The sequence below is a fragment of the Ascaphus truei genome, chromosome 2, assembly GCF_040206685.1.
Source record: "Ascaphus truei isolate aAscTru1 chromosome 2, aAscTru1.hap1, whole genome shotgun sequence".
Classification (NCBI taxonomy): Eukaryota; Metazoa; Chordata; class Amphibia; order Anura; family Ascaphidae; genus Ascaphus; species Ascaphus truei.
This window is the reverse complement of record NC_134484.1, coordinates 466,735,440-466,754,411: the sequence shown is the minus strand read 5'-3', so window position 1 is coordinate 466,754,411 and position 18,972 is coordinate 466,735,440. Positions and strand designations below refer to the sequence as shown.

The window sequence follows — 18,972 nt, the reverse complement described above, 5'->3', positions numbered from 1 at the left end:
GGTTGCTGTATTGCAGGGCCAACTCCAGCGCTCAAGGACTACAAACAGGTCGGGTTTTCGGGATATCCCTGCTTCAGCACGTGGCTCAGTCTTCGACAGCCTCTGATTATGCTGAAGCTGGGATATCCTGAAAACCTGACCTGCTGGTGGCCCTTGAGCACTGGCGTTGGATACCCCCTCTGTATTTTTAAGAATCTCTAGGTAAAGCACCGTTATTATTATTTCGCTAGATTAGCAGCCAGACACGCTGCTGCTCAGAGGGCTGTGTTACAGGGCTCAGTGCATCAAATAGAACTGTTCCTATTGGGAGAAAGGAGCACTGCCCTGAAGCTTACGTTTGCTTCTATTTTGCACATTAGGGTACAGTGACGGAGGAGAAACTGAAGGCCTCACATCATGTTTACCCTATTCCTACCTCACTGGATGACGGTAAGTTGAATGACAAAGTAAATCAAACATTGACATTTCTGTGTGGCATAAAGGCATTGGTGTATGGCTGGGGTGGCTACTCAAGTCCTCAGGGGCCCCACAACAGGTCAGGTTTTCATTCTATCCCAGTTACAGCACAGGTGGTGCAGTTGTTGTTTGAGCCACCTGTGCTGAAGCAGGGATATCCTGAACTTTGGTGGCCTTTGTGGATTGGCGTTGGCCGCCCCTAGTGTGTGGCTGTCAGTGGGGGCCAAGCTCTCTCCTCCAGTTCTAGCTCTAATTATTAAGGGAAATCACTTTTAATGAGTCAGTGTAATTTGAACTTTTCCAGCTGATCAGTTTTTTATTTTAACACCCTCTTTATTTGTTCATTTCAGATGAGTGGCTGAGACCTGTGACAAAAAAGGATAAACAAGTTCTCGTACACTGGGGATTCTACCCAGATAGGTAATGGCAAATTGTATTGGCATTTTGGCAAAGTAAGACGCCTTTTAAACAGAAACGCGCAATAATGTAAATGTTTTAATGTGAGCGGAATTACATTTTATTTATACAAATGTGTTACCAGGAAGTAATGCATTGAGAGTTACCTCTCGTTTTCAGGTATGTCCTGGGCACAGTTATAACAATACATGGTTACATTAAAAGAACAGAGGATATACAGTCAATTCACAGTCAATTCACAGACATTTCATGGACAGATAGAGTTGGAAAATTGGGTACAGGGGATGAAAGGCTTTAGATTTTCCGATTTTAAAATAGAGCAGCTTTAACATCACCAAACAGCAGCAAACAGTTCACACCCTTTGGCTGCCCTTCGGCTGCGCCAAAGGCTGTCCGCCTTTGGGGCAACGCAGATGTACACTGGGATGGTTGATTTTCAATGCAGCTGTGGAAGATGCACGCAGATACGCTTACGCGTTTTGTATATTTGAGATACTTCAGTAAAATTGGAGTAACTAGAGATGTAGCACATGCCTCCTTTATAGCCAGGTCAAAATCTGTGTTCCTGCAAAGCGCCTGTTTCAGTGCTGGTAAGTGAAAGCATAGAGCCAAAAACCCTACAGCACTTTTACCTATAAAACAACTGGTTTGCTAAGAGATGTAAATAGAAGCAGCAGATCTCTGATGGGGAAATCCAGCTCCAGGCTTCTTCCCTTATGGCCCTTCGATCTGCAGGGCAGAAATCGCTGGAAAGGGCCAGAGGAATTTAAAATTATATAATCTTTTACTGGTAAAGAGAGAAATATCCACACAATGAGCAAGCTTCCCGGGGATTATCTGGATAATCGGTCACGTTTTTGCACAATGATGTACTAAGCAATTACCACAACGCGTTCAATGAAAAAAATCCCTTCCGCGGGTGGCTTATCCCCCACAGTACTAATGGGCAATCCTAAATAGCCCTATCAAATAATAGTAAATTAAACCCTTAATCAATGAATTGATTTACAATTAACTGCACTGTGACGTTTCACATGGTATACTCCAAAGTGTGTGTGTGTGTGTGTGTGTGTGTGTGTGTGTGTGTGTGTGTGTGTGTGTGTGTGTGTGTGTGTGTGTGTACACTCTCACTCTGGGTAGGAGCAGACACTCCTAAAGTCTAACCCAAACCCGAGATCTAGGCAAGGAATGTGGCAGCACATCGCAGGTATTTATCAAAAGATAATTTATCACAGCATAAACCAATGTTTCGGTCCCCAAACCGGGACCTTCACCTGCACTACATTTTCACGACCCAAAATGAAGGTCCCTTTTTGAGGACGTAAACGCTGGCTTATTCTGTGATAATTTTGCTGCTGTGATGTGCTGTCTCGTTCTTTGCTTGGATCGCGCGTGTGTTATCCATCTACTTTGGAATAATGCAAAATAGCCAAAATATGAAGGAAAACATGTAAAAGCAAAATTTGCGTGTGCGCGTGCACACACACTTCTATAAATATATGTATAACAGCACACTATACTCGCTATATCATGGCAACTGTGGTTTTTTTTTTTTAAATATAATTCTACCTTTCCCCCTAGCTATGACACATGGGTTTCTGCCACAGAGATCGATGCTGAAATAGAAGAGCCGCCAATTCCAGAAAAACCTTGGAAAGTAAGGAAAACATATGTTTTATAATGTTACTCGTTTTTATCGTCTAAGGTCTGTATAAAAGTTGTTTAGTTTCGCGGCTCCTTTTTATTTTTGATCTTGGCTTGGGTGTAGTTTTGTGCAATGCCCCTTCTGCCTTTTCTATTGTACTTTTCTGAATTGGCTTCCAGATTCATGCGAAATGGCTTCTGGACACTGATCTTTTTAACGAGTGGATGAACGAAGAGGATTATGAGGTTGATGAGCATAAGAAGGCAACTAGTTTCCGCCAGAGGATCTCTGTAAAGAATGAGGAGGTATTGTGTTTTTACTTTATCACGAACAATTGCTCTCGTGTATAACTTGAAGGGGCAGAACCTCTTGAAGATGTTGCATATACATTGGCCAGGAAGTTTGTGAACCCCTTAGATTAAGATCTAATAACATTTTAGATTTGAAATATGTGAAAATCATAATAGATAAAGATAACCTGATCAAACGACACAAACATGATACGTTTTTAACATGTATTTCTCCAGAAATGATTAAACGTGCAATATTCATATGTGAATGTGACCGGGTGAATATAAGACACCAGCCCTATGCCTGTGGCAGACCTATGTGTAGGTCTGCAGTCCAGCAGTGACCTTTTTAATTTCCGCTGGGAAAAGGCTGGGTTAGTCCCAGCTGTCTCGTTAAGGGGCTTTAAAAGCCCAGGCTTCTCACTTGTGCCTGGGTCTGTCTGAGCCAGGGAGACACACGCTGGAACTCGGGAGGGAGAACAACGTGACTGAAGGTCTGGTTTTCTGGAACATATATATATTTGGAAAAAGGGCCCAGCCCTGCTCTGGACATATCTTTTCTGTTTGTTTGTATCTGCTGAAGAAAAGCTATCTTTATTTTGTGTGCCATATTTTTGAGGCTAAATGAACAAGCCAACTCAGAACACTCACGTGGCGTTGCGTTGTCACTGCAGCAGTGGACCTTTAGATTAAGTACCTGGTGGCGCCCCCTTAAGCAGCAATGACCATCTAAGCGTTTCCTGTAACTGCTGGTCAGTCTCTCACATCGGGTTTGAGGCATTTTGGCCCATTCCTCCTTGCAGAACTGCTTAAACTCGGTGACATGTGAGGGCTTCCTTGCAGGCTCTGGCACGCATTATGCCGTCTAACTTACTAGGGCCAGGTAAGTTAGGGGACAATCTGTTTGACTTCTCCTACAGCGCTCCCTCCACTTCAGTTTCCTGCATACAGTCCCTCCTTTAGCCATCGCATGATGCGGTAGTGCTGGTGGGAACCCTCCTTTAGCCATCGCATGATGCGGTAGTGCTGGTGGGAACCCTCCTTTAGCCATCGCATGATGCGGTAGTGCCGGAGGGAACCCTCCTTTAGCCATCGCATGATGCGGTAGTGCCGGAGGGAACCCTCCTTTAGCCATCGCATGATGCGGTAGTGCCGGAGGGAACCCTCCTTTAGCCATCGCATGATGCGGTAGTGCCGGAGGGAACCCTCCTTTAGCCATCGCATGATGCGGTAGTGCTGGTGGGAACCCCCCTTTAGCCATCGCATGATGCGGTAGTGCCGGTGGGAACCCTCCTTTAGCCATCGCTTGATGCGGTAGTGCTGGTGGGAACCCCCCTTTAGCCATCGCATGATGCGGTAGTGCCGGTGGGAACCCTCCTTCAGCCATCGCATGATGCGGTAGTGCCGGTGGGAACCCTCCTTTAGCCATTGCATGACGCGGTAGTGCCGGTGGGAACCCCCCTTTTAGCTATCGCATGATGCGGTAGTGCCGGTGGGAACCCTCCTTCAGCCATCGCATGATGCGGTAGTGCCGGTGGGAACCCTCCTTTAGCCATTGCATGACGCGGTAGTGCCGGTGGGAACCCTCCTTCAGCCATCGCTTGATGCGGTAGTGCCGGTGGGAACCCCCATTTAGCCATCACTTGATGTGGTAGTGCCGGTGGGAATCCTCCTTTAGCCATCGCATGATGCGGTAGTGCCGGTGGGAACCCCCCTTTTAGCTATCGCATGATGCGGTAGTGCCGGTGGGAACCCTCCTTCAGCCATCGCTTGATGCGGTAGTGCCGGTGGGAACCCCCATTTAGCCATCACTTGATGTGGTAGTGCCGGTGGGAACCCTCCTTCAGCCATCGCTTGATGCGGTAGTGCCGGTGGGAACCCCCATTTAGCCATCACTTGATGTGGTAGTGCCGGTGGGAACCCTCCTTTGGCCATCGCATGATGCGGTAGTGCCAGTGGGAACCCCCCTTTTAGCTATCGCATGATGCGGTAGTGCCGGTGGGAACCCTCCTTCAGCCATCGCTTGATGCGGTAGTGCCGGTGGGAACCCCCATTTAGCCATCACTTGATGCGGTAGTGCCGGTGGGAACCCCCATTTAGCCATCACTTGATGTGGTAGTGCCGGTGGGAACCCTCCTTTAGCCATCGCATGATGTGGTAGTGCCGGTGGGAACCCTCCTTTAGCTATCGCATGATGCGGTAGTGCCGGTGGGAACCCTCCTTTAGCCATCGCATGATGCGGTAGTGCCGGTGGGAACCCCCCTTTTAGCCATCGCATGATGCGGTAGTGCCGGTGGGAACCCCCCTTTTGCCATCGCATGATGCGGTATAGTGCCAAGGTTTCCCACCGGCACTAAAGACGACCGTCTCAATATTTTATTCAATGTTCCATCATTATTGTTCGGGAAAACTAACTTTGTACTTTGTATGGGGTTTTTTGTGTTATTTTGTAAAGCAGAATTTCAGGAGATGCAGAAAGTAAAACCTACGTTTTCAAGGTTTGTCCATTTGCTCTATTTTGTACCTTAGTTAGTGCGAAGCCCTGAGAGGAAAGACAGAAAGTCGGCTGCTAGCGCAAAGAAAAGGAAGCGTTCCCCTTCTCCCCCTCCAACGCCAGCAGAGTCCCGGAAGAAGGCCGGCAAAAAAAGGTAAGCGTTCAAACGAGGGGCGAGTGGATTGTGCTGCTAATACAACGGTTAACTGGAGCCAGAAACCGCATGAGAAACGGCCCTGTTGGCGCTGTTCACTCTGTACATCTTCTAATTGTGTTCACAAGGAAGGTGCTACATGCATAGATGGTTAATACACCAAATAATACTCTTTAAAATATTCTTTTAATTCCAAAGTGAACTAATGGCAGCGATGTGCTTTAATAGGTTAAATCTTGGTTATTGACCTTTTCTGGCAAAACAAGTTATTGTTCCTTAGATTTTTACATCCTGAATATTGTCCTTTTATGTTAATTTGTAACCAGTGATTGGTAATTCGATTTTTGTATTTATCCATGTTTAAGAGCATGTTGGCTTTGGGGAAGGTGACCTAAGGGATCGCGAAGTCTTGGGGCAGCCAGTAAAACACTGTAAACATCTGACCAAGTTTTCCAAACCATTCTTGGATAAACCTAAACTACTTGCACTGACTTTGTAGAATGCGTAAAATTGTCCAACTTTAACAGGTTTACATGTATTGCCTCATTACATACATTTTATCCAGTGGGGTATTGCACATTTACCATTTTTGTGCAAAGGTTTAACTTGCAAAGCTGAACTACAGTTAAAATGGCTTCCTGGGCTGCTACACCGCTGTTAGTGGAGCATACATGTGAACTCGCTCTGTTTGACTGCATAAGTGCAGTGATGGAAAAATCCAGGGTGCCTGAAACTCCAGCACGGCTGGTACATCTGACTGACCTGTCAATCGCTGTCATGACCGCTTGTGCAAAGCCTTACTGGGAGCGCTGTTGCCTGTCACGGTGGGTAGATGGGTCAGTCACCACTGTGCCGCAACATGTGGAGGAAGCGAAGAGCCAGCGGGAGTCGGGAGGTTGAGCGGCTTCGGACTAAATCCTTCTTTCCCGCTCTGTCTGCCTGTATGTGCGTGTCACTGTCTATGCCTATAGTACCCAGTCTATACCACACTGTACCCATATAACCCTATACCCTGTGTCACAGTCAGTGAAACTCTGACACGTGCACCGACTGCACCTCCCCCCTACCCCGGCAGCCCAATAAATCCTCTGGCTTCTGAAAACTCTGACGTGCAGGGGTGGACAAACATTTGGAAAAATTAGGCACCAGAGTTAAGACGATGGAATTAACTGAGTGGTGTGTTTTTAAATCAGCTTCAGGATGTGTGCCATGTAGCAGGGGTATCGGGCAGAAACGGCGGGAAAGATTAGGGTTTCCCATTTGAAACTTTTATTATGCTCTTTCCCCCAAAAAAAATTATGTGGGGGGTGATGGGAAATCTATATTTACAACTAGGTGATTGGGCCCACGGAGATCAGATATCGCAGGCCATGCTGCTTTTGAACCCTGTCTGACTCGTTCACCTCTAGTGCTTCGCACTTGTGGCGATTTGTTATCAGTACATGTGCTCAGTGTATTCTTTCATTAACTCAGTCAGGGAGCTCTGTATGGGAAGAGGAGAGGACAGAAGGAAGAGGATGAGCAAGAAGATCTTACCAAGGACATGGAGGACCCGACCCCCGTGCCAAACATGGAGGAAGTGGTGCTTCCAAAAAATGGTAATCTCTTTGCAGGTTATGCGTTGCTGTTAAAGCCCCCCTTTTATTAGAGGGACTACCTTCAGTCGTCCTTGTCGGAGGACAATAAAGAGGAATACCTTTTCTCGTTTCCCTGCGCGTCGGATGTGTTCTCCGCTCAAACGAAGTCCTTGACGTGGCCACTACACCATGCAGCCCCTGTAGGGCCCGAGCCCATGCATAGTGTCTGCATCATGGGGCACATTACACACCAGGAATTCACCTCCTCCCACGTGTGCTTACTGTTTCTGCAAACTTGCGTGTATCTGTGTTCAAAATAGTTACCCAGCTTTCCATTATACATTTCTGTACATTTGAAGCTTGGTAATCATTGGCAGGAGCGAAGTGTTTTATCTGCCCACTGCTAATACCTCCCACCCCTTCCAAACTGGAGCATAGTCCTACTTTGTTTTGCTTTCTGAAGAAGCGTAAGCATGGGCAACACGAAATAAACTGCACCAGTGTGACATGGGCTCGCATTGGTGATGTGTCCGTTCTTCTCTCCAGGGAGGAAGGGTTTTGTGTGGCTTGAAGTGTACAGAGAGCCTCAGTACTGCTGTACAATGGAGTGACTGTTCATATAGTTCAGCTGCTACTAAATAGGTAGAACTGCAGTCGGCTGCTACATTGCGGTAATACAATCAGTTGAAGGTAAAAGCTAAATATTGATCGGTGCTCACCTACATATTCATTCCTAAAATCTTGATACCTGCAGTTAAAAACAGCATTTCCTCTTGTCCGTTTGTGTTAATTAAATGCAGCCGTTCCTACGCTTTACAGTTATCCGTGCTGCTGATGGATCAGGCCTCCTGTCATTAATCGATGAAGATATCCGGCTTCTCCGTGTTCACAACATGGCTGCCTATTTCAAAAGCGGAAGTGCTGTGGCTTCCTACATTGCTGAATGGCTGCTGTAGCAACCCAAGGAAGCTTAATACAGAACATCATTAAAAAGGGCATAGAGTAGGGGAGGAGGGGGAGGGGCTGTAAGAAATGTAGTAGGTGTTTTCTAGTACTAAGAAGAAAATAATAATAATTTAAGCAGGTTTTTGGGTGAAATGCTGCTTTAAGCATCAGTGCTAAGTTGCGCTGCCCGTCTCCTAACGTGGAGCCGTTGGCGTGAGTTGGAACAGTGGCCACAAGTGAAGCACTATTTGTGCAATAGAAGATTTCCCACTATAAGCAAGTGCGGTTAGCAGTGACCTCTCTGGCTAAGGCTCCTCACACGGAGACATTCTGCTCTTTCATGCTTCAAAACTGCTCTTTCATAGCATTGGTTTCTATGTAAATTAATTAGGTTGATACCGGAAAACTTTTTATTTGTCAGTCTTTCCTTTCTTTTTTTCTTTTTTAAATCTTTTCCACATTGTGTACGTGATTACAGGGAAATTCCCACCCTGTGCCCCCTCATTGGGAAACCAGCCTATAGCTTGATGGATCTTGATATATTTTATAGCACAGGTTTTTTTTTTCTTTCATACCTCAGTGTGAAAAATAAAGTTGTTAAAAGCCTGTGTTTGAAATGTCCCTATCAAACCTCTTTCTGTGCACTCACTTGGTTTTGTGTTTTTATCCTTTATCCTGATTAGTGAACCCAAAAAAGGACAGTGAACACACACCTGTGAAAGGCGGAGTGGTCGCAGATCTAGGTATGTTTAGGGTTTTTTTTGTCGGGTTTATACTTTTCCCATGTAGTGTATTATTGATTCCAAAGCTTTCTTCGCTTTGTACAGTAATTTCTACCTCTGTAGATTTATACTTGTATTTGTATCTTGTTCTTCCCGAGAGCGAGGTGGCTGTAGCAGCTGTAATGGGATGTGCATGGTTTGGCATGTCCTCTGCTATTCTGATCACAAACACAAAATGTTTTAAGAGCATCTTAAAGTAAAAATGGCCACGGTTGAGTTTTCAAAGAACTTCTTATATATATATATATATATATATATATATATATATATATATATATATATATATATATATATATATATATATATATATATATATATATATATATATATATATATATATATATTATATATATATTATATATATTATATATATTATATATATATTATATATATTATATATATATATATATTTTTATGGGTGGGAATCCGGGACTCTGTTACTCCTTATTCATTTCTTTGCAATTCTTACTTTACATTTTGTAAGGGCTGCAATGATGAATCCTTTGTGTTTTCCAGATGAGCAGGAAGAGGAAGCGGTGGCTGCAAGTGGAAAGGTAACTTGTGTATTTGCCTGAAACTGGGGTATTGCACATTTTCTTCAATGAAGTGCATAGGCAGCTTGATAACATTAAAGTAAATAAGGCACCTGGCCCCGGTGGCATATGTCAGAGTTCAGTAATGGCCAAACCATTACATTTAATATTCAAGGACTCAATTTCCACAGGCTCAGTACCACAAGATTGGCGTAAAGCAGATGTGGTGCTTATATTTAAAAAGGGAGCTAGATCACAACCGGGGAATTACAGACCTGTCTACCTGCCTTGGTAGTTCCCGGAGCGCACTAGCACTTGCGGTATAGATCAGACGTTGACGCTCCCGCATGTGTCGCTCTGCGTTTCTAGGAAGATGATGATCCCAGCAAAGGAGACCAGAGCCGGCTGATTGACAATGGCGAAGACAATGTGACTGAGCAGACCAACCACATCATCATCCCAAGCTATGCAGCATGGTTCGACTATAACAGGTGTGGGCTCAGATTTCTACTGCAAACTGTGACGGGCAGGGGGTGTGCACAGCCAAGGAAGCTTCCTGTGTCACTACCTGGTATAGTGCAGTTGTAAGTCCATGCTTCAGTGTGGCTAAACCTCCTGCCTGCGGAGGGTTGCTGGCTGATTTTGCGCTACGTTTCACTTACCTTTAAACGATCAACTAACCGCAGCTAGTTATTTTCCATCTTATGAGCAGGTTTCTGCTGTGCAGTCCGTGTTCTCTTCTGGAACCTTGAACCTGCAGCATTTTGCTTGGGGATCCTATCTGCCTACCAATTACATTGCTATTAATAGAATGTTACTAATCATCGATTCTTTAATTTGGCAAACATTGCCTTTTATTTTAGTGCCCCATCCTGCACGTTGTGGCAACGTAATGCCTGTAGTGTCATGGTTTTCATTGATTTTTTTTTTTTATTATTTAAACTCGCTGATGTATTGTAACAACATGTCTCCTAACTGGAGCTGGGAACTTCTTTTTAAGGCAATGGAAGGAAAGTGGGGAGTTTCCTTTACAGATACTTAAGGGAAGTGCCTCATGATATCACTTAAAGAACTTGATTTTCCCATGAAAGCCTGACCTGTTTCTTTTCCCTTCAGCATTCATATCATTGAACGCCGCGCGGTGCCAGAATTCTTCAACGGGAAAAATAAATCCAAGACCCCAGAAATGTGAGTGTTTTGCACAGCCGAGTATAGCAGCTGAATGTGCGGAAGCGGTTTGGTTGTGACTGTACCCCAGTAGTTTGCACGTGTCCTTCAACTGCGTTGGAATTATAATATCACCTTTCGTGGTATCCCTGCCGTGAGTTCAGAATCGAGGACCACTCATGAGGCACAGAACTCATTTGACCATTTGAACCACTTGTATAAATCTTTTCCTTACAAATAGTCAGGTTTTGCCTGGAAAAAATCTTAGCAGGTATTTTTCCCTCTGAACTTCTGCTAATGTTTGATAGCCATTTATTTTCATCACAGCAGTTGGCTTTCCCTCGCGTGTTAAAGGACATGTTTCCTTTTTTCACCCGCAGTCATTGCCATTTAAACTTTGATTAGCTCTTAAACATAATGAAAGTTACCTCTGGTCATTCAATCAGCATTTCATTCTAAAGCCTATTTTTTTATAAATCAGTAGAGTAGTATTGGATATTTACTGCATTTTTTTTACTGTATGCCCTTTTAATGATGTATTAAAGCAGCGGTGCGCAAACTGGGGGGCACGAGACTGATTGCGGGGGGCGCAGGGTTTACCGAGGCCCCGCGCACTTCCCGAAGGAAGTGCCGGGGAAGCGGCGAAGGCCTCTGTAAACCTCACTTACCTTGGCTCCGGCGGCTTCTTAGACGCAGCGTCAAATGACACAGCGAGGTCATGACGTCGCGTTGCTATGGTGACGGCATGACGCCGGAGCCGAGGTAAGGGGTGGGGGCTCGGAGAGAGGGGAACTGCCGGCAGGGGGGTGCAGGGAAAAAAGTTTGCGCTCCCCTGTATTAAAGCAGCACTCTTGTACATTAAAAAAATAAATATATATATATCTCTCAATTTGAAGCAGGGGGTCTCTGGATCTGACACGCGTTGATCTCGGCACTGGGGACCCCCTGCTTCCCATGATACTTACCTTGGAAAGGGCTGCAGTATCTGCGCAGTTTAAATGTCCTGCGTCACTTGGGCCAATAGGATGCCGCAATGGAGGAAGTCACAGCTGCTTATTGGCCAGCGGGACATTTAAGCTGCCATTTCGATAGTCTCACCTGGGCTGCTACCAGCACCACCTGTGGAGGTGTGTATCTTGGGAAACGGGGCCCCCGAAGCTGAAATAAATAAATAAAAACATTGCGTCCCCAGGAGTGCCTCTTTACATTTCCTTGGGTTGCTATAGCAACCACTTAAGAAGCCACAGCACTTCTTTTGGAGTAGGTGACCATATCTGGTGGCGGCGGCCATATTGTGCGCCCTGTAAAGCAGGTTCTTCACAGATCAATCACGGGAGAAGGCATTGATCGGCATTTTAGATTACATTGTAAATGTAAGGAATTGCTGCATTTCTTAAAACTAAAACTATTAAGTGGAAATGCCCCTTTAATTTAAGGGCAGAACATTTTGGAATAATATGTAACACTAGTTTGGCTGAATGGGCATTGGCAGCAAAATAAGGACAATCGGTGAAGTTTAGTGGCAGTGTCTTATGAAGTGTTAGAAACATTGTCACTAACTAACCCTGGACCAGGCACTTCCCCTCTCATGCACCATACTCTCATCTAAGCTCTCCAGCACAAGGACTCCTCTTCAGTGTGCAGGGAGGGAGTTTGCCCACCCTCCTGCCGGTTTCCCCTTCTGAAACCCCTGCTTATTTCACCACTTTAGGATTCCCTTGTTAATCTCCCAGTCATTGCACTGGTGTGCCTCTTGCAAAAGGCTGACCTATCCAACAGTGAATTTTCATATTACCCTTAATTCTGCTCCCCGTCAAATAAATCTCCATTTTTCACATTGTATAGCCTCCATATTGGTGAGTAAGGGAAGGTAAATGCTGCTGTTTGCTTGTGATTTTTCTTTTTAGTTAGCCCTGTTCTATTTCTAACCCAATGGTCAAATTCCCTCTCCTCAGATACCTGGCCTACCGCAACTTTATCATAGATACTTACCGTCTGAACCCTCAGGAATATCTAACCAGCACCGCGTGCAGGAGGAACCTGACTGGGGATGTCTGTGCCGTGATGAGGTTAGTTCATGCTTTCACTCCAAGGATGTAAATACACAAGTTATGTGGGTTCTGTTCCAGCCAGAGCCCCTTACACTGATCTTGGGAAGATCCCTGTATCTGCCAGTGTCGGCTTATTCTTTGGAGGCCAAGTTGTTAATGTGCATGGGGACTTTAAATGATTACACTACACTTTTTTTTGTGTGCTCCCTGATTTATATCGTTCTATAAATTGGTACAAACACACAAGGAGATGTACGAGTAGTTTGGTAGGAACGTTGCCTTTAAAGAGGCTTAACTTGGGCTGAATCCCAGTGTCTGCTCCCTGTAACCGTGGGCAGGACGATTTATATCACTGCCTCAGGCAAGAAAAATTGGATTGTAAGCACTTTGTGTCAGGCACTGATTATCCCTACAATATGATCTGTTAAATGCTGCACTGTCATACAAGGATAACATTCAGACTGCCGTTTTGTAGATTTTGCAGAGAATTGTATTAAAATGACAGATCCACTTTTCCTTTATTTCCCATTGTATTGTGGGACTCCTTTTGTGTGTGGCTCTTTAGTCCTTCTGTAGGTATATATTTTGACTTGTCCTAGAGGGGGGGGGGGGGGGGGCACAGCTGGGGATATAGGGGGCACATAGGATAGGGAATTGTTATCACAGCTCAACCTTAATATTCAGTAGTATATACATGATGGCGGTGCATGGGGAATGACATATATGTTTATCAAATGACCAAGAGTAGTCACAAAAAAGATTCCCACTGATTTGCACACAGCCTAAATTACAAGAGACAGTATTTGGGGGAGCCAATTAGCCCCAGCATACATATGATGCAGCAACCAGGGGGGATAGAAACTCAAAAATAATAAAATGTTATTAATTACTAATAACTCTTCTAAGTGAAAAAAATATATATACTAATAAAATCATTTAAAACCACTGAAGTATGCCTATTTCATGGACCATTCATATAATATATGCATGTGTATATCCTTGTTTCAATGAACGCATAATGTTGTATTAAAATACCCTATAATATGTAACGATGAAGTGTCACTGATATCAAATATATTGTATGACACCTACAGATATGTATGAATAAGGTAAGTATGTGCTTGTTCACAAAACATGAGCAAGAACAAACCATCACAGAAACTGTTGTTGGTGACGACTCGCAGAAAAGTAAATGTGGTCAGATAACCTGTAATATACACACAAGTACTCCCTATGAGTTAAGTAAGGTATATACATGCAAAGGAAGACGTCATGTAAACAGTGACTTCCTCAAAATCCTGTTTACCCTAATGTATCGGTGGGTTACACATCACACAACATTGTGTTCCCAAACTACTGTAGTAACAAAACCGACACAAATGTAACTATCACATACCATATGTGCGCTTGCATGTAAGCAGGCTGAACCTGTATCTAGTAAATGGTAATGGCAGCCATACAAGGGGTTAATACCCTCGTTGCACACACAGCACTATATTATGCGCGTTCTATGATTTGGGGTAGCTTAGTACTAGTAGAGCTACATATTGATCCCTACGGATAGCGGAATTCATACAACCGTTACATATTATAGGGTATTTTAATACAACATAATGCGTTCATTGAAACAAGGATATACACATGCATATATTATATGAATGGTCCACGAAATAGGCATACTTCAGTGGTTTTAAATGATTTTATCAGTATATATATTTTTTTCACTTAGAGTTATTAGTAATTAATAAAATTTTATTGTTTTTGAGTTTCTATCCACCTGGTTGCTGCATCATAATTAGCTCCCCCAAATACTGTCTTTTGTAATTTAGGCTGTGTGCAAATCAGTGGGAATCTTTTTTGTGACTACTCTTGGTCATTAGATATGGGGGCACAGCCTGGGGTGGGCACAAGGGCACTGCCTGGAGGGGGGGGGGGGCGCGTCATGGGGGCACAGCCAGGGGGGAGGGCGCGCATGTCACGAAAGCACAGTTGGGGGTAGAGGGGGTGTGTCATGGGTTCACGGGGGGTGGGGGCGTGTCATGGACAAACTGCCTGTGGGGGGAGGGGCGCGCATGCCACGGCGACACGCCCGGGGGGTTGGCGGCATGGGGGCTTGGCCCTAGGGCGGGGGTTGGTTGGCCTTGAGGGGGGGTTCACAAGGGCACCCCAAAATATGAATGTGCAAGCTGTGAAGCGCTATGTACATGGATGGCGCTATACAATGATATACATACATGGGAATGATTTATAATGCTAATTCTAGCAATGTCTGTTCTTGTTCCAGAGTGCATGCGTTTTTGGAGCAGTGGGGCCTCGTAAATTACCAAGTGGATGCAGAGTCTCGTCCTATGGCTATGGGCCCTCCCCCAACACCTCACTTTAATGTGCTTGCTGACACCCCCTCTGGGCTAGCGCCCCTCCATCTGAGGACTCCACAGGTACAAACCTAAATATGCACGGGCCGGGGCTCACGCACGCGCGGGCCGGGGCTCACGCACGCGCGGGCCGGGGCTCACGCACGCGCGGGCCGGGGCTCACGCACGCGCGGGCCGGGGCTCACGCACGCGCGGGCCGGGGCTCACGCACGCGCGGGCCGGGGCTCACGCACGCGCGGGCCGGGGCTCACGCACGCGCGGGCCGGGGCTCACGCACGCGCGGGCCGGGGCTCACGCACGCGCGGGCCGGGGCTCACGCACGCGCGGCCCGGGGCTCACGCACGCGCGGGGCTCACGCACGCGCGGGGCTCACGCACGCGCGGGGCTCACGCACGCGCGGGGCTCACGCACGCGCGGGGCTCACGCACGCGCGGGGCTCACGCACGCGCGGGGCTCACGCACGCGCGGGGCTCACGCACGCGCGGGCCGTACGCACGCGCGGGCCGTTCGTTGTTGGATGTCATTTTTGCTTCTGTATTTGTTCTGTTACCACTGTAAAGCTGTGCGCACACATGGTTGGTGCTGTATAAATAAATATACTGTGCACCGCAGTGTAAATGTGAAACGTTGCTGGGCCTTTTGTGGGTGACTTCCTCCCCCCCCCCCCTCCTCTGTCAATCACTGTTAAACATAATGGTTTCCTGCTCCCATTAGGTGCCCTCTGCTCATCAGATGCTAAATTTCCCTGAGAAAAACAAAGAGAAGCCGACAGACCTGCAGAACTTCGGGCTGCGCACGGATATCTATTCCAAGAAGACCTTGGCAAAGGTAAGAAATTGCACATTTTTAGTTTTTTCCTTGTTGCTGAATGTCTAGAGAAACTTGGGGACTTGCTACCTTTGCCGCTCTAGCTACCTTTGCCGCTCTAGCTACCTTTGCCACGCTAGCTACCTTTGCCGCGCTAGCTACCTTTGCCGCGCTAGCTACCTTTGCCGCGCTAGCTACCTTTGCCGCGCTAGCTACCTTTGCCGCGCTAGCTACCTTTGCCGCGCTAGCTACCTTTGCCGCGCTAGCTACCTTTGCCGCGCTAGCTACCTTTGCCGCGCTAGCTACCTTTGCCGCGCTAGCTACCTTTGCCGCGCTAGCTACCTTTGCCGCGCTAGCTACCTTTGCCGCGCTAGCTACCTTTGCCGCGCTAGCTACCTTTGCCGCGCTAGCTACCTTTGCCGCGCTAGCTACCTTTGCCGCGCTAGCTACCTTTGCCGCGCTAGCTACCTTTGCCGCGCTAGCTACCTTTGCCGCGCTAGCTACCTTTGCCGCGCTAGCTACCTTTGCCGCGCTAGCTACCTTTGCCGCTCTAGCTACCTTTGCCGCGCTAGCTACCTTTGCCGCGCTAGCTACCTTTGCCGCGCTAGCTACCTTTGCCGCGCTAGCTACCTTTGCCGCGCTAGCTACCTTTGCCGCGCTAGCTACCTTTGCCGCTCTAGCTACCTTTGCCGCTCTAGCTACCTTTGCCGCAGTATACCCAATGGTATATTGTAATCTCAAGACAGGATCCTGGCTATTAATACATTTATCTGTACAGTGGAAAGTGGAGAAGTCCAGACACCCATATATTTTTTTTAGCCACAGTAGGGGCATATTTAAACATCTTGGTCTTTGCTGCTTTATCAAGATTTGTCATTTTAACCCGCACTTTAATTTGTCTAAATTGCTAGCTACTCAGATGGCCTCCTGTACCCTAGCACTGCATGGAAACATGCATAGGCATGCACTGCCACGCTGCAGGATACTGTGTATTTACTTGTGGTTTCCGTCACAGAGCAAAGCTGCCAGCGCTGGAAGAGAATGGGCGGAACAGGAGACATTGCTGCTTCTGGAGGTGAGTCGGTGGATAATCATTTAATGCCTGAGCTGCTCAGGCCGCGCGAGCTGCAGATCAGAGGAAAATAAGCTTCCGATAAAGGACGTTTACGCCGCCGCTAAACTGCTGTACAATTAAATGCTGCTGGTTTTCAGTGCTTTTCACTGTAATGATATAGGAAATAACACTGGTTCCAGTGGGTTTTAACAATTTGGAAATCTATATGCAAATTCCCGTGTTTGGCTCGCAGTGTCATGGTGGCCCGCCCGTTGTAGATACATAGGGTTACTTTGCCGCGGGTCACTGCAGCAGTGATTGCTTCGCAGCTATAATTATACAGGGTAACTGAATTAACGCCGAGTGCCGTGACGTGTGTATTTTCCGGAAGCAAACAATGACCAGACCCGTACAGCAGTTGATCTAATAATAATCCTATCCATGGTGTCACCAAATAGAACATTTGTTTCCCTGATTGCCTATTGAGTAAATGACAGTGTATTCAGACTGTAGCTTCTCTCCAACATATTTGTCTCTCAAACCATGCAACCTATTTTTATCTAGCAGTGTGTGGAGTAAATGGTGCTACAAGCCTGAGCCTCCAACTGATCCAATGTGCTGGCCCTGCCAGCCTAACCTGGGTCCCTGCTGCCAATTCAAATGGGCCATGGTCCCTCCTCTCCCACTCGGCTCCTGCCCTCCTGCTGCTGATTCAAGGTCTGTGGCACCTGCCACTCTGTTCCCGTGGCTGATCCTGGGAGCCGCTTGGAGCCCCATGCTGACCACCCTATTCTGAGAGAGGCAGATTCAAAGGGTGCTCCCCCACTGTCCTACTGTAGCACCACCTCGGTTTAAGGCTCCAAACAGTGACCTATTTCCAAGTGTATGGTGAGCGTGCGGCCCAGAGTGGCTGCCAGCATTAGCCACAGGAACAGGGGGATGGCCACAGTCCCTGAATCAGGAGGGGTAACCATGGCCCACCTGAATCGGCAGCATCAGGCCATGAGCATGTACAACAGGGGCAAACATTTACCGCCCAACTCGAGCAACAAGGGGTTTTCAGTTGTTTTTTGTTGCAATGAGAATGGAGAAGCCTTTATTTTATCCTGTGGTGCACAAGGAGACCTTGCAGAAAGAGGCTGACTTTGTGTGTTGTGGCGTCCTGCTTCCAGCAGGGGGATATACAGAAATTGCAATGTGATAATTTCAAGGAAATAATGGACTTGCAAAGTATGTTAAATACAAGCGACGTCTGCTTTGTGTCTCAGGATTTTCCCTCAAAGTTAAAAAGTTCACTGTTCCACTAGTCCTAATATATTCTAACTATACTGGAGAAGAGACCAGTGAGTTTCCCGTCTTTGTGCATTGTCGGGTGTATACTGATCTTTAGTTTCAAAAGGCTCTCTAAAGACTTGGTAATACCAGTATTCTGCCTCAGAACTAGGGAAATGCTTCTTTACAAGTGTAGGTTACTGCTTTCAAAAAGTATAAGACAAGCGGGTCATTGTTGCAGTAAATAGCTTTACATGTGTGATATATAAAACCTATATCCGTGTGTGTAGATTACAAGGAGCCTGCACTGAATATCGAGCCAAGTGGGAGGCTGCTGATTATAAACTTCACATGTGAAATCAAATAATCATAATGTCTTCTAGTTGGAACCGAGTTTTATGTTGTCATTGCCAGAATAATTGGTCTCTGGCCGTGATATATCTGGGAGCGGTTCCAAATGCTGCCCTATTGTGTTTAAAATAGATGCAAGTACTGACTGAAGACCTGTAATCTGCACAGTAACACATTTCTTATTCAGCTCGGGGTTTTTAGGGTGCCATTTAAATAATGAACCCCCTTTCCGTGGTCCTAGAACTGTAACAGATGACCTGGTCAGTTCAGGTGTTTGAAGACTGACATCACTTGTATTTAATGTCTTCATGGTTTACTCGAATGGTGTTGGTAAGGGGAGCTGCGAATGAGGGAGAATGTGAGGTCCGTTGGGGAATGCAAAGACCTGATCAGTGGTCAGAACCATTGGTGTAATATGATGGATCCTAATCTGACTGGCTCGATTGCCATCACTAGGACTTTAATTATGCTAAAGACTGACATTCTCTGCTTGGAGAATCACTGCAGACATTTAGTATCTTTTTTGTTTAAGGCGATCTGCCTAGTGATCTAGTAACAAAAAGGTACCCATACGCCTGCAGTGCCTATACACGGGGCCAGTC

The 18,972-nt window shown here is 46.2% G+C and overlaps 1 protein-coding gene across 1 annotated transcript in view; it reads left to right on the top strand.

Moving 5' to 3' along the window:
- Positions 1-16,807, top strand: part of SMARCC1 (SWI/SNF related BAF chromatin remodeling complex subunit C1) — a 34,170-nt gene extending 17,363 nt beyond the window's left edge. Inside the window, exons 6-19 of the mRNA XM_075588159.1 lie at positions 360-429; positions 807-876; positions 2,455-2,530; positions 2,698-2,823; positions 5,338-5,456; positions 6,930-7,054; positions 8,662-8,721; positions 9,277-9,314; positions 9,663-9,784; positions 10,410-10,481; positions 12,416-12,529; positions 14,796-14,949; positions 15,601-15,714; positions 16,709-16,807. Of these exons, the coding sequence (XP_075444274.1) occupies positions 360-429; positions 807-876; positions 2,455-2,530; positions 2,698-2,823; positions 5,338-5,456; positions 6,930-7,054; positions 8,662-8,721; positions 9,277-9,314; positions 9,663-9,784; positions 10,410-10,481; positions 12,416-12,529; positions 14,796-14,949; positions 15,601-15,714; positions 16,709-16,792 (1,344 nt within the window). The 3' untranslated portion in view covers positions 16,793-16,807. The remainder of the gene's footprint in view (positions 1-359; positions 430-806; positions 877-2,454; positions 2,531-2,697; positions 2,824-5,337; positions 5,457-6,929; positions 7,055-8,661; positions 8,722-9,276; positions 9,315-9,662; positions 9,785-10,409; positions 10,482-12,415; positions 12,530-14,795; positions 14,950-15,600; positions 15,715-16,708) is intronic.
- Positions 16,808-18,972: the final 2,165 nt, after the last annotated feature.